Below are 24,141 nucleotides of genomic sequence, written 5' to 3' on the forward strand. Positions count from 1 at the left end.
AAAAGTTATAGTGGTTAGATGAATAAGTTAAATATTTAAAATTGAAATTGTTTGTATTTTTAAGATCTTGATATTAAGATATAGAATCAAAAAATCTTGCAATCCAAATGGAGCTCTGACTCGCCTCGATTGGGCAGTCTTCAACATATGCGACAGCCTCCTCCCAACACTTTTAATGCTATGATTACGTCGGGCAATGAACAATACAAATCTCGTCACCCCTCCTAGTTTTTCTGCCTAATAGTTATTTAAAAAAAAAAAAAAAACCAAACAAACAAACTGTTTTTGATATGGGGTTGGGACTTCTGGATTAAAGGGTACATGGCAACACTCCAACCAAGAGGCCCAACCTAGTCCACACACTTCAGCGTCATGGCAAGTGGATTACTTTCCAACTGGCAATGTAGCTTTCCAAGTGGTCAACAAGAGGAATAAAATTTCAGAGCTTTGAAATATATTTTAGAATTTTGCAACCACTGAAAAGTGAGTTTGTACAAGATAAAAATGAGTCGGACGACACCTTTAATCGCTACTGCATGACCAAAATGCCTATCCCCACCATGCACATTGCACACCACATTTCTAACCAAATTGAAAGCTCTGCCACCATCTCCCTTTCGCATGGTTTTTGTGTCGGCTCCCTGCAATCCAGGAGCAGCTTCAAGCCTTCAATTGCGCCACATCTATTCAGCTACGACATCTCCCGAAACCTGGCAAGCGCCTTCTTATGTATTAGGGTTTTGTAACTATCCCCAGCCTGCACCTCAAGGCTAGGATCAAGCTTCTTCTGCTGGCTCCCAAGTCCTGCTCTACGTTCTACGGCTTGTGCCTGGACTGGCTCTACCATTCCACTCCCGTCCTTCCCTAATCCCTGCGTACCACACACCAGATCAATACCAACACAAGAAAAGTGCTCCCCTGTATGTATGTGTCAGAATCTGCACCAATTTAATGCTTCAAAGACCAAGTGGCCACTGGTACTATCAGATTTGAGGTGCCTAAAGTTATAAACAAGTACAAGACGCCACTTCTTATACAAAGCTTGCAGCTTCAAACAAAAGGAAAGGGAGGAAAAAAAAGATGGTAACCAGAATAAAAGATGCTTGAATACCCATACAGCTAGTCCAGACAAACAAACTGCAGCACACAACTTTTAGTCGCAGTTTAATAGTCTGTTTATCAAACTATTCTAAAACCACTTCAAGAGGCTTCCCCTTAGTGGGAAAGGCGTCGGGAATCGAATTGGTGCTCCAGATCTCTCTTTTATTTTCACTGGTGTTGCATTTGTTTGCTTTGGGATGATTGTCAGGGACTCCCCCATTAGATCTTGTATCATGTAACTCATAGTTTATCTATGAAACTGCTTGCTTGGGGGGGGGGGGGTTTGAATACACCAAAGAAAAGATATTTATTTAAGGGTATGATGACATCTGCATCAAACCACTCACAAATAATAAATGAATCCCTTTTCTAAAAGAGTTAAATAAAATCCTAGCGTTTTACCAGAAACAATAATAAGCTTACTGTTAAGAACCATTTCAATCAAATATGGAAGGGCACATTTTAGTTGTATATAGCCAATTCTTCAATGGTTCGTAATAATTACAAGTGAAAAGAAGGAATTGATACCAAGCCTTCATGCCAGCCCATGTTGCGGAGCATCCGGTTACCCACATTGCTTTCATCAATTGCTTTGTCTGGAGTAATAACCTCATAACTGTTAACATTACCATCTCCAAATACACGTCCTCCACCAACACCAGGGGGGAAAGGCATTGAATCCATAGAGCCCTTCCTTGATGAAAGATCTCGGTCTTGGATGTTCATCAACAGTAAAGAGACCGGATTTATCAGAAATTAAAACAAATATTACGAGATAAGAAGCAATGTATCGTAAACTTTGATAACCAATGTGGGAAACAAAATAATCTTTGGCAGACATCCCAGGGCCAGGGCTAATTGCAAAGAAAAATGTCAAAAGGGACGAAGTGCAACATTTCCAAACATATTGGAGCAATTTTCCATGTACTACATAAGCAATCATTTGCAACAACAAATTTATAACATGAACCCATAAGACAGGATCAAAGGCATGCCACTAAAAGATAAATTTCTGAGCAAAGCTTACTTGAATCGCTAAATCCCAGGTCAGGCAGATCCTCTCCAACAGAAGATGAACCATACAAAGTCCTTCGCTCAGCTGCACGATCCCTGTAGGTCATTTGAGGTTGCTCCTTATACGTGGAAGCTGCATTAAGTGGCATTTCAGAAAACCTCCTCTTGCCACCCCCAGCAGCTGCAGGTGACGTGTAGGTACCCAATGCAGATGCATCTGTTTTAAATGGAGTAAGACCCATAGATACATCCAGATTTGTTGGTAAAGGTAAACCAGCAACATTTGCAGGGACAGTTGAAGTGGAAACTCCAGCAGATGATCCAGAATACAAAGTTTCTGATCTCACTGCAGCTCTTCCAGAACCCCTAATAACCCCCATCACAGTCCCCCCTAAGCTGTTACTCACAGGTCTAGGCTTCACTGAAGACTCCAAACCAACAGCCTGAGCCACGGAGGTGGTGGTGGTAGTTCCTGAACTGGGCATAGAATTATCTTTTGTAGACGGTACATCGGTTTTAAACTTGCTCTTTGTAGATTGTCCAACAGTATAGGGTCTATCATCAGCTGACCCAGATAGTTGAGTATCATCAAGAGCTGCACGAGGTGTTTGCCCTTCATGACTCCTCTGCTTCCAGATAGACAATACATTATTCATTTTCTTTTTATTAGCCAGAAGGCTGCTCTTTGAAGCGAGTTTAATCTCTTTTAGTTTCTCCTTCTCTTTCTTCTCTGCAGCTATTGCTGCTGTTGCTGCAGCCTGTACTGCATCTGGCAATGAGGCAGTCTTCTCAACTGATGTTGTAGCTGGTGCAGAGATGATCACTTTTCTATTACTGGATCCATATGATGCCTTGGGGGGCTCAGATTGGTCACCAGATATTTTGTTGTCGTTCTGATCAGCACAAGGAATATACTGAAGAGTTTGTTGGTCATATGTATACCAAGTTCCACTGTTACCATCATAATAGAGCCCTGCATAAAATAAAAAAAGCCGGATTCCAAAAAACAATTTCAGAGAGTGATTAAAACTAAAATTCATACTATTAGCATACGCATCAAAACGTATTTAAAATTCTGCAGATAACAATGATCCAGTATATCAACAAATTATAAACTACAGGTACTGCAGTTCGCATACATATGCACTGCAAGCAGTAATACATTGCCTCACTGCATAGCATGGACACTACTAAATTGATTGGCTTGCTGTCAGACCCTAAGTCAAGCAAGATATTCCATCTTGTGCGTTGTGTCCTAGACGGGCCAAAAACTTCTAAATGAAGTCTTATATAGCATCAACATCTTGTTTGCACCTTGTGGCATCTACACATTTCAACATGCTCCGCCACAACTTTGAAAAAATTGGGCAAACGTACTAATACATCCAAGGATATAAACATAATTATGTTTTGTGATACCCCATATGATTATGATAAGAATAGGTGGTGTATTGGATCCCACATTGTTTGGGAATGAGAAATTCTTACTCTTTATAAGGTTCTAATTGTATCATTGACTAGTCTTTTTTGAGTATAACCCATGTGATTTGGACTTTCCATTGGGACATTACAAATGGTATCAGAGCCAATCCCAACAAGAAATGTGGGACTTAAGCCGTGCCACTTACAATGGACTGGCTTGACGAGGACCAGGGGTGTAAACCGATGCATCGGTGTCTGTTTCGGTGCCAAACCAAAACCCCACCGACATGGGAGAACGTCCCTTACAACTGGCCAAAACCGATCGACTGGAGGAGAGAAAACCGATTCCATCGGTCTCGACTAGCGTCGGCGCGGTCTTCGGTCTGCCATCGGCATCATCTGGGACGGAGGAGCAGTGTCTGCGACTCTGCCATGGGTGTGCGACAAAGGTGAAACAGAAGAAACCGGAGCTTGAAGAAGAAGACGGAGGAGAAGGGGGGCGAGGTCGTATAATGCCATTTTGGAACATCGTCGTTTGGCTTAAGCCAAACGGCGCCGTTCCACTAAAATTTTTTCTCATTCAAGGGTCCTAAACGACTCCATTTCACTCATTAAAGTGAAACGGTGTCGTTTCTTTATAGGTAAAAACAAAAAAAAAACAAAACAAAACAAAACAAAAAGGTTATAACAGACGTCGGCTGGTTCAACGGTTTTCCCTGGGTCGAACCGTGAACCGAACCAGCCGACGTCAGTTCCAATACATTTAACTCGACCTCCGACCGGTTCTTCGCCGGTTTCGGCCGGTTCCAGCCTCCCGCAGTTAGTCTCCGTCGGTGTAGGCCGGTTTTTCGGTTTGATGTACAACCCTGACGAGGACGGCGGGAATTTAAGAGGGGTAGATTGTGATACCCCATATACTTAAAAAATAAAAAAATGCTTGGAAATGAGAAGTTCTTGCTCTTTATAAGGCTCTAATTGTATCATTGACTAATCTTTCTAGAATATAAGTCATGTGGTTTAGGCCTTCCATTGGGGCATTACAAATAGTATCAGAACCAATCATAACCAGAAATGTGGGACTTCAGTCGTGCCACCTACGATGTGCTGGCCCGACGAGAACGGCGGGAATTTAATGGAGGTAGATTATGATACCCCATATACTTATATAAAAATAAAAAAAATAAAAAAATATTGGGAATGAGAAGTTATTGCTCTTTATAAGGCTCCAATTGTATCATTGGGGCATTATAAATGGTATCAAAGCCAATCCCAACCAGAAATGTGGGACTTGAGCCGTGCCACCTACGATGAACTGACCCGACGAGGAGAGCGGGAATATAAGGGGGTAGATTGTAATACCCCATATGCTTATAAATAAAAAATAAAAAATAAAAAGGGTTGTGATACCCCCATATAATAGGGATAAGGGTAAATGGAGTATAGGATCCCACATTGTTTGGGAAAAAGAAGTTCTTACGCTTTATAAGGTTCCAATGATACTTCAATTGTATCATTAAGTAGTCATTTTGGAGCATAAGCCATGTGGTTTGGGCCTTCCATTGGAGCGTTACATGTTTGCAACACCAAACGCTTGCATTCAATTGCAGCATGTCAACAAGTGCTGGACTTGTAAAGCTCCTTGATATGCACAATATATCATATCAATGTCCAACACCATCCCTGTGAACTGACCCAAAAAAAAAAAAAAAAAAGAGCTCTCTCTCTCTCTCTCTCTCTCTCTCTCTCTCTCTCTCTCTCTCTCTCTCTCTCTCTCTATATATATATATATATATATATATCTATATATATTAACGAGCAATTACATCATAGAAAGCACCTGAAGGGCCACATTTTAGTGTGAAGGAAATCTCAAGAACGATAACCAATATGCAGAAAATATTAATTTTAAAAATCTGGACCGCATGGGGATTGATCAAATGCATCTTATATGAATACCAGAACCACAAACATAATACATATAACACATATAAAGAGAGAGTAGGGGACCATTCCAGCACACAAGTATAAAAGAGGGAACTACTTGTATGCTAAAAATGCAGAGACACACTCATATCTTAAGGAAGTAAATGATCATTCTACAGCTTCTCAGTCAGGGGCACCATATTATGCATACATGAAAAAAATTAAAAAAAAAAAAAAAAAACAACAACAACAAACTACACAACTCCAGCAAGAAGAAAGAACCGTCAGAAAGTAAGGAGTCTAGAGGCCATAGATCTATAGGGCAAAAGGTCACTCTATTAAGTTAATCCACCAATAACCTTTGAAAACCTAAAGAGTAAGGCAGTTACTGTGCAGAAAAAGAGTCAAGCACCCTCACTAATGGTTCTTGGAACGCTGTATTATGCGCCCATATCACTGAATGCATGTCCATACAGTGTTTGTGTATGTGCGCAGAGAGAGAGAGAGAGAGAGAGAGAGAGAGAGAGAGAGCCATTACACTACGTAGACTGACTTGAAAAAAGAATGTCACAGCCATGTAGACCAAATCTATTCACAGAGAGAATGACACCCAAAAAACAAGAAAGGGAAAGGTCCATCTAAGCATAATCATCTTTTTCCCATTTTCGCCATAATAAGTGCAAAAGGATTTAGATTAATGCTTCAAATTAGTAAACGTACAAACCTGAATTTCCATCATAGTAAAATCCAGAAGCAGCATCATAGTAATAACCAGATGCCTCGTCCCACACAAATCCAGATTGTGGAGCCGAACCACTAGTTTGATCTGGAAGCTCCCCACCAATTTGTTCCTGCCTGCTGGTTGATTGTTTGTCATCTGGGTTATATTCTTTTGGTGCCCATCCAATAGCATCATACTGAAAGGTCAAAAAGAAAGGAGCATAAGAATGCAATCATATCAAAGCAATTCTATAAGATTACAGAACCAGCACAAGTATTAAGTCCATATGCTACAATATGTCTCAGCCTGATGCTTTAGAAAGATTATGCTAGTTTGCAGGGAAAGGTAGATGACTCCCTTGGTGATTCCTACAGTCGATTAATGATACAAGGGGCAGACTGATGGTGAACCAGTTCAAGAATGAGTTTTCTCTGTTAACATAGTGGCATTTTGAAAGACGGTAAGAACATGTGTCACATCAAACATCATTTGGGAGGGGCAAGGGCAAAATAAACTCAACCCTTAACCTAGGTCTATTTTATAACTCATTACCATTTCTGAACAGGGCTTTGAGGCAGACAGATACCTCTGCTAAAACTCATATGGAGCTAGCCGAGAATAAATTCTTCTCATATGAAATAAACATAACAGTCAAAACAACAATTAATTTTGATCGAACTGCTTAGTTTCACTTGTTTGTTGAGGCACATTTATCCTATAAATACTAAGAGTTCTTTTTTTGATAAGTAAAAACATATTACTATCAAGAGGCATAACCAATTACACTGGATGTATACAAGAGAGAACACCTAGCCCATAATAGAGAGCCCCTAATGAACATCACCTGAGAGGGAGAAATTAGAAACCTATCCGATATACACCAAGCCCTATTGGGACAAAACACACCTCCCCAAAGCAAAGCAAGTCACTGTACCTACCCCAATCTTTTGTTTCCCACACAATTATTACTCCACCAGAAGGATCCTACGAGGACTGAGGAAGGCTTTATGCCTTCCCTCTAGTCCTCCCTCGGCTTGTACTATCTCCCTTTGCATCATGATTGATTGCCCAAGTAAGACGCTTTAACTCCATGCCATTCTTAAATCTTGATTTTGTTTCAAGTGATCCGCCTCAATTGTAGTGAGCAGAGCTGTGAATTGGTCATCAAACCCTCCAAGGCACTAACGAACACTAGGCCCTAAACATTCATCCTCTCAAGGCACCAACAACAAACCCATATTCCCCCCCCCCCCCCTCCCCCCCAGCCTCATCAACAACTCCATTGGTTCTCTCCAATGGTGAGGTCATGGTCACCATTGGAGGTTCTAGGTTGGCAGCAAATCTCGACAGTACATCAAGTTTCTTCACCTCCGACAACCCTTAATGTGCAACTTCGACTGACCCTACATCTCTTTCAGACCTCGACGTTCCTTCAACTCTGACGTGGGGGCCATAGCTTCTTTGGGGAGAACACTTACTAAGGGTCTAACACTGACTATCGGCCTTTCCTGTGTCACCAGTGGCAAAGGGCATTCCATTACGGATGTCTCTACGTCGATACCCGATGTAGAACCCACTTCAAATGACCCGGTTTTCCTTTTAACCCACCACTCTCTCCTAGATCTAGTTATAGGGACAAGGCCAAATCCGATTTTCTGCTTTCCTTTATCTGATTTTAAAGGATTTAGGCCTATCTTGGGCTTGTTTCTTACAACCCTATCGCCTCTAGCTAAAAGCAAGTATACTTTCATAGACAAGAAAGCAATCAATGCCTTCAACTCGACAAGCTGGGTTCCCATCTCCTTTAGTGTACTGTGCATCTCTTTTTTCAACCATACTGCCATACTCCTCTTTTTCAGAGGAGTCATACTGCTTCTACTGGTTCTGAGCTCGAGTGATCTGCAAACCACTTCCACAGTTCCCCACTCTGAGTCACTGGAGCATGAACCTTCTTCAAAATTGCTGCATATGATCACCTTGCCACCGTGATTGTGCTTGGGTCTCTTTGTTTCAACTCCAAGTTGATGTTCTCATGATCGGATGTCCTCTTTTGGCTTTCCTTTCTTGACTCATCAACATGAATGGATAAAAACATATCAGGGGCTCTATGTAATTCAACAGCAAACTTCTCCCAACCCAAACATTTGTACCCTTCAGGAATGACTACAACACTCGATGGCCTCCTCCACCATATTCGGTGCTAGTTAAAAACCTACCATGCACGTTGGAGATCGTTGAGACACGAAGGCTCTGTTTCCTTCGCGCAAATGTTTTGTGAATTCCGAATTTCTCCCCGCCTGTAAAACTGCTTCCACCGTGTCACCAGCCATCCTATACCACTATGACCCATAACTACATATCTCTAAAACCTTCTGCTCCTCTCCACAATTTTTAATTAGGACCTCCATGCTTATGGTAAAATTTCAAAAGCCTTCAATTCCACCCAAAAGGTTACCAAATGACCCATATTAATTAAAAACCTTCGATTTCATATGCAGGGGCTTCCCAAGCTTCATTCCTCTTGAATATTTATGCAAAAAATACAAGCATAAGCCTTAAATGCAGATCTGAGGCTGATTCAAAGAACAGTTGGAAACCAAGAGGAACACGGCTGAAGATCTACGACAAATCTAAAGAACTACAGAGCCCAACTGCAACTCAGTGACCCAAGAGTGTATGATCACAATTTCTGTGCGAGATGGCAATGGAACTGGCCTGATTTCTGGCGACATAGAGAACAAGGCCTTCTCTACTCAGTCGCTGGAGAAGATATCAGCACAAGAGTACTCCAAAAGAGTCACTAGCCACCGTCGACTCTTTCTGTGTCAACAACACGGCCAACGGAGCTGTCGATGTTAGGGTTGCGCCACCTCGCACTAAGCGCTCTCTCTCTCTCTCTCTCTCTCTCTCTCTCTCTCTCTCTCTCTCTCTCAGATAGAAAAATGGAAAGAAGAAAATGTTAGAGAAGGGAAACACAAAAAGGAACAAAAGAAAAGGTTGGGAAATTTTCCGACAAGTGCCGGAAATGAAGAGATGATGAAGGGCATGCGAGGGATTTGAATGCCCCTCGGACTGGGAGAGAGAGTGTGTGTTATGTATGCAACCTAGGAGTTCTAACAGAATAAAAAAAGGAGATTAAATACCAAAAGATTGTATGTGATGGCATAGTTTCAAGGTGAGGCCTACTTGGCACTGTTTTTTAGTATCATTTAGTTTTTGTTATCAGTGAAAAAAAAAAAAAAGATCAGGGGCAATCTTAGATTTTCCAACTTTTTCTAGAATGAGCTGTAGCAAAGGCCTATGACTTATAATTTTATTTTATTTTGCATTGAGGACATCCTCTGTTTTATTTTTGTAGTTTTCAACTCAGTTTAGGAGTTCTTTTAGATGACTTCTCTGTTTCAATTAGGAATCTTAGTACATGTTGGAAAAAAGTTTAGCAATTGCCAAATCTGTCCAAATTCATTGAACAAGTTCCACAAACTCCGTCAGTTTTCTAAAAGCTTGAGGGTTTTATTGCCTTATCCTTCCTAGGTATGATTGCTTAAGAAACCTAGATGTGATTGTCTATACTTTCTCTCTTATTTTTTCTCCTTCAATACTCTGTTTTAATACCAAACGACAATCAAATTCCTTGACATATAACTGTCCCAATAGACCTTCAGGAACCATCATGAAACCTAATCTAGTGCTGAATTTCTAAAGATACAAGATAAAAACAAAACAGGAGAAATCAAGTGACAGATTAATGTATGGGTAAACAAAAAGATACTGTCAAAGTAAAAGTACAAGCACATGCACACTTGTGTATAAGCACCTGTTGAGAAAATGTTGCTGCCTCAATTGCAGCAGCAGCAAGGCTACTTGACTGGGAACGTCCGGATGTGCCTGATCCTGGAGCAAGGATGCTTTTAGCATATGCAACCCTCAAGATCTGCCCATTTTTTTCAAGAGTTGTTCCATTTGTTGCTTCAAGAGCTTTGGTTGCATCTTCCACCTACAACAAGTCAAAGCAATGATTGTACCTGAAACTGGTAACCAACCTGCTTTCTTCTCATGTGGAATAAAATCTTTTTTCTTTTTCTTTTTTTTTTTTTTTTTTGGGGGGGGGAGGGATTTGAGCACTTCTACAGGCCTTCGGGAGAACGGAGTGCCCAGAGTACTTTTTTGAGTGAAAGTTCCTTTTGAAAATACAATATAAGAACCTAGATACACCAAGGCCATGACCCGAGAAGAAACAATCAGCTAGAGTGCCCATCTGACTTGTCATAGATTTTGGATGAAAAATTCCTATTTCATCCTCCTTCCTATCCAACAAAAAGTTTGCCTTCTTTTTTTTGTACAAATTATAGTCTGATTAACACCTGCCTACAGCAAAACCAGTGCCTGTTTGCAAGCAGTACTCATGTTAACTACATGGTTGCATAGAACAATTGCATATTCCATGTACCAAAAGTACTAACATTAGAGGCAAATAAAGGAGAGAAAAAAAAGAAGCAATTACCAGCCAATCTGAACAACAAACCATATTAAACAGTGGTTCCATCATTCAATTTAGGGATTTGCAAGCTTCCTTTCCTTTTCCTCCTTTACAACCAAACATCTAAGGCCACCAAGGGTGGTGGCTCAATGGTCCTTTGGGCTACTCCCATTTGATTTGGCATGCACTAAATCCTGGGTTTAAATCTGAATAGATTCGCCTTAGACTGTTAGTATTATCCACCTAAAAATTCATTAAATTCTCGGTGGGGCTAGGGTCTAAGCTATGGCTCAAACCTGACTTAAAGGAAGTGCTTGCGGCTTCCCACCATCTAGGCCCCTCTTGTCCGGTTGCCAACAGGTAAGGTACTGCTATGGTCACACCCACGTAAGGAGGCCACCTCCAATTACCCCATCTTACTCTTTCTATTCAGCCAAAAAAAAAAAAAAACTAACATCTAAATAACTATGCGCAACGTCATAAATTAGAATGAACTCCATCTTTCCACTTTTGATAATTAGATTTAACTCCACCTTAAAATAGGTTTAAGCACCTAGTAGATTTAAGAATATATAATCTTATCAAACATTTATTTGAGCTCTCTCTCTCTCTCTCTCTCTCTCTCTCAAATGTCGGGAAACCTCTCCAAGGCAGAGCCTTTTTGACCCACCCCTGCAGAGTAAACACCGGTCCTATGCACCGCACCCTTAGAAGTTTCCCTACACGAAACTAATTAAATCACTGACTTTTCAACAGGGGTTGTGGCCCCAAAGGATTGTTTGCACCTATGGAAAAGGCTTTGGAGACACAAGGCGCCTCCCAAAGCAGCATTTTTTGTGTGAACCGCCTCTGTGGGTAAGATCCTTACAACGGATAATCTGAGAAAATGAAGGGTGATCATTGTAGATTAGTGTTGCATTTATAAGAAGGGGGGCGAATCTGTAGATCATCTCCTGCTACACTGCGAGGAAGCTCAAGGGTTATGGAATGAGGTTTTTCGCAGACTCGACTTGGATTGGGTTATGCCTGAGATAGTAGTGGCAGTCCTAGCTAGCTGGACAGATTTAAGAGGCAACAACCAGATCAAGGCTATATGGAAGCTGCTTCCCCTTTGTATCATGTGGTGTGTGTGGCAGGAGCGCAACGAACAAACGTTCGAGGACAGAGAGATCGATGGAGGAGCCTAAAGCTTTCTTTTTCAGAACCCTTTGTACTTGGGCCATTGCCATTAATTTTAATGGCCAACATGATTTCCTTGCTTCTATTGCTCCTACGTAGCTAGGACATTCTTTGTACTGAACTTGGCTTTTGCCTATTCTTTTATTAATATACTTCCTTACTTATAAAAAAAAAAAAGAGGGTTGTTTGCACCCATGAGGTGAGTTCTCTACTTTTAACAGCAAGTTTGTGTATGCCATCCCTCATAATATGTTTTAGAAGTTTGGGGGCATGCCGGTGCTGCAGGTCATGTCGCTGGGGGGGAATTTAGAGCCCCACGCCATTTCAGAAAAGTAGAGACTGGCAGGTTAGTTGGGCAGGAGACGTGGGTGTCCAGTAAACGCCTGCTGGAGCTACAGGGACAGTTGAGTAAGTTGCAGAAGGAGTTGGAGGAAGTCAGAAGGTATGTCGGGATGGTTAAGGAAAAAGGAAGGAGATGGGAGGATGAAAGGGAGGAGTCTGATACGGGGGCGTTTCAAGGTAAGGGGTTTAATGAAATCATCAAGGTTGGGCCTATTTTAGGGCTGGAGAAGGGCATGGGGTCCAGGAACCAAGCCTTAGCAAAGTGGAACAAGGCCTCCACGAGTGGAGGGCCATGTATTGGGCCTGGGCCCGCTCAGCCCAGGTCTCTTGAGGAGGACTCAGACCCGGGTACACAGCCGGGTGTCCCCAACCATCCCCGTTTTGGGCCTGGGCCCTCTCAGCCCAGGTCACTTGCTGAAGACCCAGATCCGGGTCAGTTGCCGGGTCTCCTCAACCCGGTATCACGCGACTCCTCTGAGGACACAGAGGATTCACCGGGGCAGCCGTCGGCCGTTATGGCCACGGCGATGTCACAGAACTCGCCGACGGTGATACCGGAGACAGTCGACGAGATCCCGGCGGCCCAGAGAGAGAAGACGACGTCGCCGGGCCTAACACCGAGCCCGGGATTACATCAGGATGGCTCTGTTCCGGTGCAGGAAGGACAGAGGACTCCGATAGGCTCAGAAATACCGTTCTTGGGCTCGGTGGAGGCTTCTATCACACATCTGGTGGCTGTGGAAGAAGAGGGGGAAGGTATGGAGGACTTAGAGCTATCGGTGGAAGAAGAATATGAAGATCTCCTCTCCCCAGATGATTGTCGACAGTTAGGGCTAGAGGACTTACCAGCAGAAGGAGATTTACTGGGCCTTCAGATCAGTAGGATGGAGGAACCTGAGCCACTGAACTATCGATTCCCAGCGCAACCAGAAATTTCAGATTGGGTCTTCCACAAGGTGAGGGAAATTCAAAAACTTGTGGGGATTGAATGTGAAGGGTTTGAGGAGCAGTTTATGGCTCTTTTTACAGCAATCGAAGAGGGCCACAAACAAAAATCTAAAGGCGAAACGAAGAAGCATAGGGAGCTTAAAAGATTGAGTTGGTCGATGAACTCGAAGAGTAGTGCTAGTAGGGGAAGGGTGAAAGGGAAGGGGCTGTTTGTTCCTCCATGAAGCCTAAAATTGTGTCTTGGAATGTCCGTGGGCTAAATGAGGTAAATAAGCGTCTACGGGTTAGGAATTTGCTTCGGGAGTGGAAGGCGGATATTGTGTGTTTACAAGAGACGAAGCTGAAGTTGATTGATAGGAAACTTGTGAGGAGCCTATGGAGGGGTAGTCATGTGGATTGGTCTTTCTTGGCATCAAACGGGGCATCAGGAGGGGTTGTGGTAATGTGGGACCGAAGGGTAGTAGAGAAAGTGGAGGATTGCATTGGGCAGTATTCGGTAGCATGCTCTTTTAAATGTGTCTCCGATAATTTCTTATGGGCTTTTGCAGGGGTTTATGGCCCTAATCTAGATTCGACAAGAAAACTTATGTGGGAGGAACTAGCAGGGGTTCACTCTTGGTGGGGACTTCCATGGTGTATAGGGGGAGATTTCAACGTGGTAAGATTCCCGAGCGAAGTCTCGGGCACTAGAAGATTGAGACCAGCCATGGAGGATTTTTCAGAGTTTGTTTTTGATCTGAACTTGGTGGATTTGCCACTTGCTGGGGGCATCGCGACTTGGTCAAATAGTCAGTCCTGGTCAAGGTTGGATCGGTTCTTAATCTCGCCAGATTGGGAAAGTCACTTCCCGGATGTTTGGCAGAAACGAATGCCCCGTATTGGCTCAGACCATTGGCCCATTCTGATCGATTGCGGAGGAGTTCATAATGGTCGCCGGCCGTTTAAGTTTGAGAACATGTGGTTAAAATCAGAAGGGTTCGTGGAGAGGGTCAATCAGTGGTGGTCTTCTTATTATTTTCAAGGTACTCCGAGTTTCATTTTTGCAGGTAAATTGAAAGCCCTAAAAAGAGACCTAAAAGAATGGAACTTGGAGTCTTTTGGTAACGTTGGAGTAAACAAGAAAGCCAAGTTGTTGGAACTTCAGGAGCTTGAGAGGCTGGAAGAGGTACGACCACTCATGCAGGAAGAACAAGAAAGGAGATCAGAGTTGGTCACTGAGATTGAGAGGTTGATCCTGTTAGAAGAAATGTCTTGGCGGCAAAAGTCCAGGGCACTGTGGTTGCAAGAAGGAGATCGAAGCACAAGTTTCTTTCACAGAATTGCTAATTCCCATAGGAGAAATAATAATATTGAGAAGCTGATAGTGGACGACATGGAGTGCAGCGATGAGCAGGTTCTCCACAACCATGTAGTTGATTTTTATGAGAACCTACTGACAGAGCCGGAGGGCTGGCGGCCTCCCCTAAACGGGTTGGAATGGGACACTGTTGGGTTATATGATGCTTCTCGCTTGGAAAGGGAGTTCGAGGAGTCGGAGGTTTTTGAAGTAGTAAGGAAGATGGCCAGGGATAAAGCCCCAGGACCGGACGGTTTCTCTATGGGCTTTTTCCAAGATTGTTGGGAAGTAATAAAGGAGGATCTTATGAAGGTTTTTCAGGAATTTTTCACGGCTGGGAAATTTGAGAAGAGTCTAAATACCACTTTTATTGCACTAATACCCAAGAAGGTGGGGGCGATGGATTTAAAGGAGTTCCGGCCTATCAGTTTAGTGAATGGGTTGTACAAGATAATTTCGAAAGTTCTTGCAAACAGATTGAGTGAGGTCATGGGGCAGCTTATTACAAAACCCCAGAATGCCTTTGTAAAAGGCAGACAGATCTTGGATGCGGTGCTAATTGCCAATGAATGCCTTGATAGTAGACTGAAGGACGGCAAATCAGGGATCATGTGTAAACTCGACATGGAAAAGGCCTATGATCATGTGAACTGGGATTTCCTTTTACACTTGCTAAGAAGATGTGGCTTTGGGGAAAGGTGGAAGGCATGGATACACTGGTGTATATCCACGGTAAAGTATTCTGTGTTGATAAATGGAGTACCAGTTGGTTTCTTCCAGAGTTCACGTGGATTGCGACAAGGGGACCCATTGTCACCTCTACTGTTTGTGATAGTCATGGAGGCCCTAAGTAGGATGCTCTCGGCCTTGGTTGAACATGGACTCTTAAAAGGGTTCCAGATCGGTAATCCAAACAGGGATACAATCATCATTTCTCATCTACTGTTTGCAGATGATACACTCATTCTGTGTGAAGCAGAACAAAATCAGATGCAAGTGTTAAAGACTGTACTATTCTGCTTCGAGGCTGTCTCTGGGCTAAAGGTGAATTTGGAAAAATCAGAGTTGGTGCCGATTGGGGAAGTCTCTAATATCCGCCACCTAGCGAGAACAATGGGATGTAAGGTATCTTCCTTCCCTATGACTTACTTGGGACTTCCTTTAGGGAGTGCCTCGAGGACGATTGCGGTCTGGGATTCAGTAATCGAAAAAATAGAACGGAGATTGGCGGGGTGGAAGAGGTTATACTTGTCAAAAGGTGGAAGGATTACATTGATAAAGAGCACACTCTCTAACTTACCTACTTATTTCCTATCTCTTTTCCCAATTCCAGCAAGTGTGGCGGTACGTATTGAGAAACTTCAACGTGATTTCTTATGGGGGGGCTTGGGGGAGGAGTTCAAGTTCCACTTGGTTAAGTGGGAGCAGGTGTGTCGTCCGTTATCAGGTGGAGGCTTAGGGGTTCGAAACCTAAGGACTTTCAATCGTGCGCTACTAGGCAAATGGATGTGGAGATTTGCCAAGGAACATGACTCTCTATGGAAATTGGTGGTTGAGAAGAAGTATGGTGGCCTATGGGGGGAGTGGTGTACTAGAGAAGTTAGGGGAGCCTATGGAGTGGGGTTATGGAAACATATAAGAAGAGGATGGGGAGTCTTTAACCGGCATGTTAAGCTTTGTATGGGCACGGGATCAAGGATCAAATTCTGGAGCGATGTATGGTGTGCCAGTAGGGCTTTGAAAGAAATTTTCCCTCCCTTGTTCCAGTTGGCCAGAGATAAGGAAGCTTCAGTGGCAGATGTTATGGAGTTAGAGGGGGGTCAGATACTTTGGGATATTAATTTCAGTAGGGCTGCACAAGACTGGGAATTAAGCATCTTCGCAGAATTTTATAGCCTCTTATACTCTATAAGACCAAGTAGCCAGCAAGAGGATGTGTTGTGGTGGACTCTAACAGACAAAGGTAATTTTTCAGTTCGATCCTTTTATAAGGCCCTCACCAATGTGCCCACTTCCATTTGTCCATGGAGAAAAATCTGGAGAAATAAGGCTCCTCCAAAAGTATCATTCTTTGTTTGGACTGCTTCCCTGGGGAAGATACTCACTACAGATAACTTGAGGAAAAGGAGGATCATTATTGCCGACTGGTGTTGCATGTGCAGAAGAGGGGGAGAGTCGGTAGACCATCTCCTTTTACACTGTGATACGGTAAGGGTACTCTGGAATGAGGTATTATCGCGACTGGATATGGCTTGGGTGATGCCTAAAACAGTGGAGGCGGCGCTGGCCAGCTGGTCAAATATAAGGGGCAGAAAACCAATCAAAGAGATGTGGAAGATGATCCCTCTATGCATTATGTGGTGCGTATGGCAGGAGCGAAATGAGAGGACCTTTGAGGATCAAGAAAGATCAGTGGAGGAGCTTAAACTGTTATTTTTTAGAACACTTTGTAGCTGGGCCATTGCTGTGGATTTTAATGGCATGGCTATGCATGATTTTCTTATCTCTAATGTGCCTACCTAGTTAGGGCGTTAGTGTTGTAACACTGGCTTTGCTATTGATCAATACAATTTGTTTATTTATCAAAAAAAAAAAGTTCAAAACATCAAATCACACTTGGAACATCAATAAATGGAAAGCACAACATAATTAACCAGATAAGCATACCGAATGAAAATGTACGAATGCAAATCCCCTTGATACATGAGTAAATTTGTCTCTAACAAGACGAAGGTCCTGCAAGTTAAGATCAATAAAACTTATTTGCAAATGCTTAAGAGGATTGAGTTGAGGGGATGGGTGATGCAGCCTTCTAGTTAAAAACTATACAGTAAACAGATATTTTTAGTTATTTGCTCAGCACATGGGTACCTTAATTGGAGAATGTTTGGAAAATTCATAACGGAGCATTTCTTCATCAGCATTTTCATCCAATCCTCGGACAACCAAAACATGAGTAGGACCTGAACACAATTACATCAAGTTATAAACTGAAGTGCCCAGAAAAAAAAAAAAAAAAAAAAAAAAAAAAAAAAAAAAAAAAAGGAAAAAGAACACACACACCAGCTTAAAGCAGCACAAATACTAACCTGCCTCCAATCCTTTCTTCCCTAAGGGTGCTGGAATTGATAAAGCACCATCTGCCGGGAGAGCATCATCAGTACGAGGCTCATTACACTGCAGCAAACACAAGAAAATGTAACAACCAATATGATTGGTTGTTATGATTGAAATAAAAATTTTAGATATCAAAGATATCTATTACAAGCCTATATTCAGCACGTTTTATAATTAGTTCATGCTTCATGTATCAGCTCTGACCACCATAACTTAATAGCACCAACTAGGTTTAATGAACCACCAGGGAGAAGACACATGAACAGCATCGTGATAAAACTGACAAAGTAGTCCTCAATATCCATTTGGGGCATTCCTAAAATAAAACAAAATTAAAATGACATAAAACACCCAAAAGAACGTATCATCGGAGCATAAAAGATTCCTGACCGTCTCCTGAAAAATGGTCCCCAAGTCAATTCAAGTGTGCTCGCCAACTTAATATAGCTAGCATTGGGCTGTCACGCTACATAGGCAGATTGTTATAGAACTACAGAATGTAGATTCACAACTGCCATGTGAGTTGACTTTTAAATAAAAATGTTCTTTCATCACCCTAAAACAAGAAAAGAAACAGATTGATAAAAACCAATAAAGTGTAAAAACCTGGAAGCAAGATGTTCGCCGAGCAAAGTTGACACAGCCACAAAAGTTGCACATCCAATCAGATGGTACTGTAATGCTTCTATGGTTAAAGTGTCCTGATTTCACAGCATTGTCATGATCAAATGGTCCACCTACCCCACCGGTTGGCTTACTACTGCAACAAAACATGATTCACCAAGTATAATAACAACAAAAGATGAACCATAAAATTGGCATGCATTTAAGATGTGCAGTATTACTTTCACCACAACAAAAGTACCACTAACGGAAAATACATTCAACTGTAACCATAATCACCACAAGTAAAATTAAACTTCATCCAGACTTCTCCCGGCCTGAGCTCCTGACTGAATTTTTTATATGCAATTAAGTGTAAAGATTTTGTCATAAATAACATCAGATAGAATAACAAGAACCACAAAAACAATACCTATACTCAAAAAAAAGCTTCCTTCCATCCACAACAAGACCATCATCTCCGATCTTGTCCATCATTGCACGTGCTGCTTCCTGTTCCAGAACAATAACTTCCCATGAAAACTATTTTTTTTTAATGAAAACATTAAAAATTAAAAGGGTTACACATACCAAAGAAGGAAAATCAATAAATGCGAATCCACGGGAGATCCCAGAGTTTCGCTCTTTGATCACACGGACATGACGAAGTGGTCCCCATTCAGCCTGATAGTCACACAAAAGGAGTTTTGATCAGAGAATAGATTGAAAAAATAAATAAATAAATTCAGGACGAAAAATGTCAAACTATTACAAGGATCTGGTACAAATCTTCCTCGGTTGTCTTCTGTGAGAGGCCCTTCACGACAACGGTGGCAGATGGGGCCTACATGACACCGGATTTTCACTGAAGCTTTCTAGCAGGAAAAAAATCAGAGATACACTATATAAAATGCAATATGCATGTTGAACAGTTAAAGCATACCGGAGAATATTGCTCACGATAACGCTTCTCTGGACGCTCCCTTCGTCTATCTGACCTTTCATGTCGATCATCATCATAGCTGTCTTCACGGTGAGTTTGACCATGGCTTCGTCCTCGAGGGGACCTCGATCTAGGACGGTCATCACGCCCCCTAGACCAGGAGCGCTCATGCCTTCTATGTGGACTTGGATCTCTATCTCGACTGATACATCTCTTATCATGGGATTCACGCCTCCTCCAATTACTCTCTCTCCTGCTACCTCTATCATAATCAGAATCATAACTATATCGACCATATTCATAGTCCCTCTCATGGCTCTCTTCCCTACTTTGATGGGACAAGCGGGACCTACAATCATAGTCATCATAAACATAATCATCACGGTCACGTCCCCCAAACCTTGAAGGCCTGTCAGTTGCGTGATCCCGAAAGTTGTCAACACCTCGATACCCATCCCCAAACTTCTCAAATCTCTGAGTGGTATTAATCTCATGATCACGAAAGGTATCCATCTCATGGTATGAATTGTACAGTTTCTCATGCCGCCTAGATTCCTTGTCAAGAGGATATTCCTCTTCATAACTTCTCTGCCTTGATGGTGGCCAAATACCAGTAGAAAGAGGTGGTGATGGATAGCTCTCTCTATCCAAAATGTCACGATGGAAGACACTTCTTGGGTTAACATTTTCTCTAGAATATCTTTCATCTAAAATCCTCCTCTCATCATGGGAAACCCCAACCCTGCCAAACAAAAAATGTAAAATGGGAGGCAAGGGAAGAGAAAATGTGATATGATATAATGCGAATAAAAGGAACACAAAAAATGATAAATATAAGAAACAATGATACTAACAAAAAGTTTGGTTGTAAAATCACACATGAAATACACACCACTAACAGCAAACAATGAACTTCTCATTCACATATTTTAAAGTGAACACTCCTACCCACGAGTACTAAATTACTCTTGTGATGATGAGAAGAAACAGTTGGCACTCACCGGTAGTTTGGATCATGTACCGCACCATAACCCTCCAAAGCCTGTGAATTCAAGAGAATAATCTAAGTCAGCCTATGTCAGCCACAAATAATCAATCATGATACGAGCTTAGGCAAATCCATTCCATATCCTCACTGCCCCCACGACTTTCTCTCATATTTAGGGATGAGATGCCGGAAAAAATGGACAACCACATGTGCCCTAAAAATTTCTTGTTTTATCATCCCACATAGGTGATTATTAAGGAGGAAACCACAATTACGCTGTTATTATCCCATCCTTGCTGCAGACCATAGCGACCAGGATCCATTTCTTGCATGCAATATCCTTCAGCGTTACGGCCCTGCAAGGCTCTTGAAGGTCGTTCAGAAGATTCGGGAGTAGAATGTATGAAAATTTCTCCTGTAATATGTGCACAAACAGAAACAGTTATGCCATGATGAGCCAAGAACCAATTAGTCCCATGACTTCACCTCCGCCCCTCTTTCACAACCGAAATCCTCAAATCAAACCCTTTCGACAAATTCAGTAACACCCATCTTCCAATTCTCTTAAACACAAAACAGGGGAGGATCTTGATTGTAGAAACCATCAGCTAATAAATCTAGAATATTATCCAGAGTGATGCACAGAAGGATACCACTCAAGTTCTAATCCAAATGTTACAAAAACATGCATGACAATCATAAATCAACATCTGTACCAGAAAGTGGAGAATTCTCTTTCAATCTTTTTTTTTTTCAATACAAAATGCATACCAAAAAAACTTGATAACTCCACTGAGCCACTCGTTTCTTATTCGACAATGCATCTGTCAATAGCTACAGAAACTTTGATTCGAGATGTTACGAGACCTTTTCTTTTCAGCAAAGATAACTTTCTCATGCTGCTTTTTCATTCTTTTGGGAGCAAAAAATGAGGCTTATTTCGTTCCTTTTCATTTTTCAAAAATTTCGAATAGAGATTAAGCTCGCATCTGAATTCATGCATACTATTACCATGTGTTATTGTCCGAAAAAATAAGATCAGAAGGAATTATAACTTGCAAGATAACAAACTATAAGAATGTTTTGAAAATTTTCTCGTTCGGAAGCAGTTATATATAGACAAACAAAACATAGATGTCTGTGTTTATATTCTCTTTGAGGAAATCAACTAAAAAGTGCGAAACAGCTACTGCAGGGAAAATAAATAGTAAACCGTGTGAAATCGAATGCCAATCAATTCGATGAAAGTCGAACGTTTCAAATGAAGAAGCCATTTAAATAATGACCAAGATTGGTGTATCGGTGAATCTACGAAGAACGGCCAAAATGAGATTAATCTATGAAGAATAGCAACCCTAATCGCGAAGGAGATGATGAATCCCCACGTACATACCAGGAGGAGATGCGGATGTGGGTCGGTTCCGATCCGGGCTTGTCTATCTTATTCTCTTCCCTCCTTGTTCTTTTTCCCTCTCCTTGATTTCGCAGTTCCTCTAGGGTTTTATTTTCTCAGCCACAGAACTTCGCTGACACGACTGGGCCGAATGTACAAATTCATCATTTATGCATACGATACGGGTTTGAGACTTTGGGCAGAAAAACTTTTCCGGTGGCCCGGCGGTATATTTTTCCCCTTTTTTATTTCTTTTTCAAAATAATTAATGGCCTTGGGTTGTTATAATATTACTCATGTACATCACTTTACTTATAATTTTTAAATTTTTTATTTTTTTAGTTTATAAAGAATAAAATAAAAAATAATAATAAAATAAAATAAAAATAAATATAGTATATTCTATGTGGGAATGATGAGTTGTAAAAGCTAGTTATATATTTAAGCAAGATTATTATATATTGCAGACCCAATTAATTTATAATTACAAAAATCACTAAAGGTTATATCTTCTCTTTGTAAAGATAAAAAAGAGTCATATTCAAACAAAATAAAAAGATATTGTCTAATCCTAATAAAATTAGCTCAATGATGAATTAAATCTACATGTGATATTTCAAGGTATACTGCCAAGTTGTCATGTGTTTTTTGAAGATATGAAATACATGTTTTTTTTTTTTAATGAATAATGCTAAAAGCTACAATCAGATTTTTTTTAAGTCTTTTTTCAATAATTATTTTTATCTAATAGTGATTAACATTTGTTTACAGGTAAATAAACTTGATTGATTATAAAAACAATAAAGAGCCTAAATATACAAGATGAGTTTTGATCTTATAAAATTAACGCAACCAACTATATTAATAGAGTACGCAAATATGACTATATATAAAAATTTTAATATAAAATATGTACAAGAACATTGCATATGCACGGTAGTCTAGTGATAGAAGAAATTCATTAAAGTCGATGTCATTAAAACTAATTGCAACGGATCAATGAAATAAAAAGGAAAAAAAAAATTATAAACTCATTTATTGATCGTTCTGGATTTACAAAATTTCTTTTGTTCTTTGGGCTCAAAATATACCATCATAGACATATTGAAGCCATTTTTCATATTATTGAAGCTAAGAGATTTATTACATTTTTCGACATTACCTAATTGATCTCTCCAAGTAAAGAATTCACTATATAAGCTCACAGCAATCTTACAATGAAGTTTTAAATTATTAACTAAATTCATGCTCTTTAAAAATTAACAATGTGAGTCCATTATCTACTAAAGTCGAAAAATCTTTTTGCTTATTTAATACTATTGATTCTAGTTTAAAAAATGTAACTTTTGCATATTCAAAAAAATGCAATATAACTTAGGATTGGTTTGGATTAAGATATGATATGAAATGGTTTTAGATTAAAATTAAAAAATTAAATAAAAAATTATTTTTAATATTATTATTATTTTAAAAATTAAAAATATTAAATTGTTTATTATATTTTATGTAAAAATTTAAAAAAGTTATTATGACGATGTGAAACGATTTCCTAATCTAAAAAATGTCTTAATTTATCAAATTTTGTGAAATTCCTCGTGGAATGTTTGTTCAGAATTGAGAGAATATCAACAATAGTATCAAAGAATTAAGTATAGGTGGATATTCAACCAAACTCGCGTCAAAAGTTTTGATATAAACTATGGTCACAGATAGATATGGCAAAGACCAAGGAAGTAAATATTTACTTTAAAAAATGATAAATGCTTACGTGACAACATCAATTGAAGCTACTCGTTCTGAAAATGACGATTTAAGATTCAATTAATGGCCCAACCCAACAAAAACATGGGATGTGGTGGGCCGTGAGATGTCTGGGATGGTTGGGTTTTGCCCGTAGACTTCTTTATATAAGGGCTCGGCAGCCAAGATCCAATTGACTGGAGGTTATTTAGATTAAAAAAAATCATTCATTTGGTATCATTTAATTATTATAATTTTGTTTAAATTCTTACATAAAATATAATAAATTAATTAATTTTTTTAAATTTTAAAATAAAAAAAAATAATATAAGATACAATCATAAGTTAAGAAAGTGTTAAATTTGAAAAAGAGAGATCCACTATTATAAAATTTATTTTTTTATATAAATATCATATTTATTCATTTTTTTTAAATTAGCACACAACGATTATACACTTCATAACCGTAAGCATCATTTCTCTAATAAAAATAATATTATAATAATATTTTATTTAATTTTAATCTCATATTATCTTAACTCATTATCTAAACCTCCCATCCTCTCTCTCCTGCCCATTAAAATCTAATAAAATCTGATTTGATTGAGATTTTCTGTCCGGGTTACAATGTATAATATTAGCATACAAGTACAGTTGCGCACTAATCTGTGTACCAATACTGATTTATTCATACTTAAAATTTAAATTAACACTGTTTTCAATAAAATCTACTTTTTGACCAATCACATCACATTGGTACACAGATTAGTGCACAACTATGCTTGCAACTATATTTTTCCTTTGCGCAATTATGAAAAGTTACTTGTAAGTGGCCTCGTAACTATACTTGGAAACGAATGGGGTACCATTGAGATTACAAAGTTCAATTAT

At 40.2% G+C, this 24,141-nt stretch overlaps 1 protein-coding gene across 4 annotated transcripts; it reads right to left on the reverse strand.

The window, feature by feature from the left end:
* Positions 1 to 261: 261 nt before the first annotated feature.
* On the reverse strand, positions 262 to 21,733 carry LOC122306622 (SUPPRESSOR OF ABI3-5-like). 4 transcript variants are annotated; one of them, XM_043119055.1, is made up of 16 exons: positions 21,511 to 21,730; positions 20,393 to 20,532; positions 20,131 to 20,171; positions 19,130 to 19,871; positions 18,959 to 19,030; positions 18,778 to 18,870; positions 18,620 to 18,699; positions 18,190 to 18,340; positions 17,556 to 17,643; positions 17,338 to 17,429; positions 17,134 to 17,202; positions 9,999 to 10,178; positions 6,185 to 6,377; positions 2,129 to 3,088; positions 1,630 to 1,814; positions 262 to 871 (listed from the first exon to the last, which is right to left on the reverse strand). In XM_043119055.1, exons 2-16 carry the CDS (start codon positions 20,447 to 20,449, stop codon positions 692 to 694), a joined length of 3,183 nt encoding a protein of 1,060 aa, XP_042974989.1. In that variant the 5' UTR covers positions 20,450 to 20,532; positions 21,511 to 21,730; the 3' UTR covers positions 262 to 691. The 4 variants fall into 4 exon arrangements, with proteins under 4 accessions (XP_042974989.1, XP_042974988.1, XP_042974991.1 ...); XM_043119054.1 differs by having other exon boundaries at positions 18,190 to 18,343; positions 21,511 to 21,729; XM_043119056.1 differs by having other exon boundaries at positions 728 to 871; positions 1,607 to 1,814; positions 18,190 to 18,343; positions 21,511 to 21,732.
* Between the last annotated feature and the right edge of the window lie 2,408 nt (positions 21,734 to 24,141).

This window comes from Carya illinoinensis, chromosome 4 (genome assembly GCF_018687715.1).
Source record: "Carya illinoinensis cultivar Pawnee chromosome 4, C.illinoinensisPawnee_v1, whole genome shotgun sequence".
NCBI lineage: Eukaryota > Viridiplantae > Streptophyta > Magnoliopsida > Fagales > Juglandaceae > Carya > Carya illinoinensis.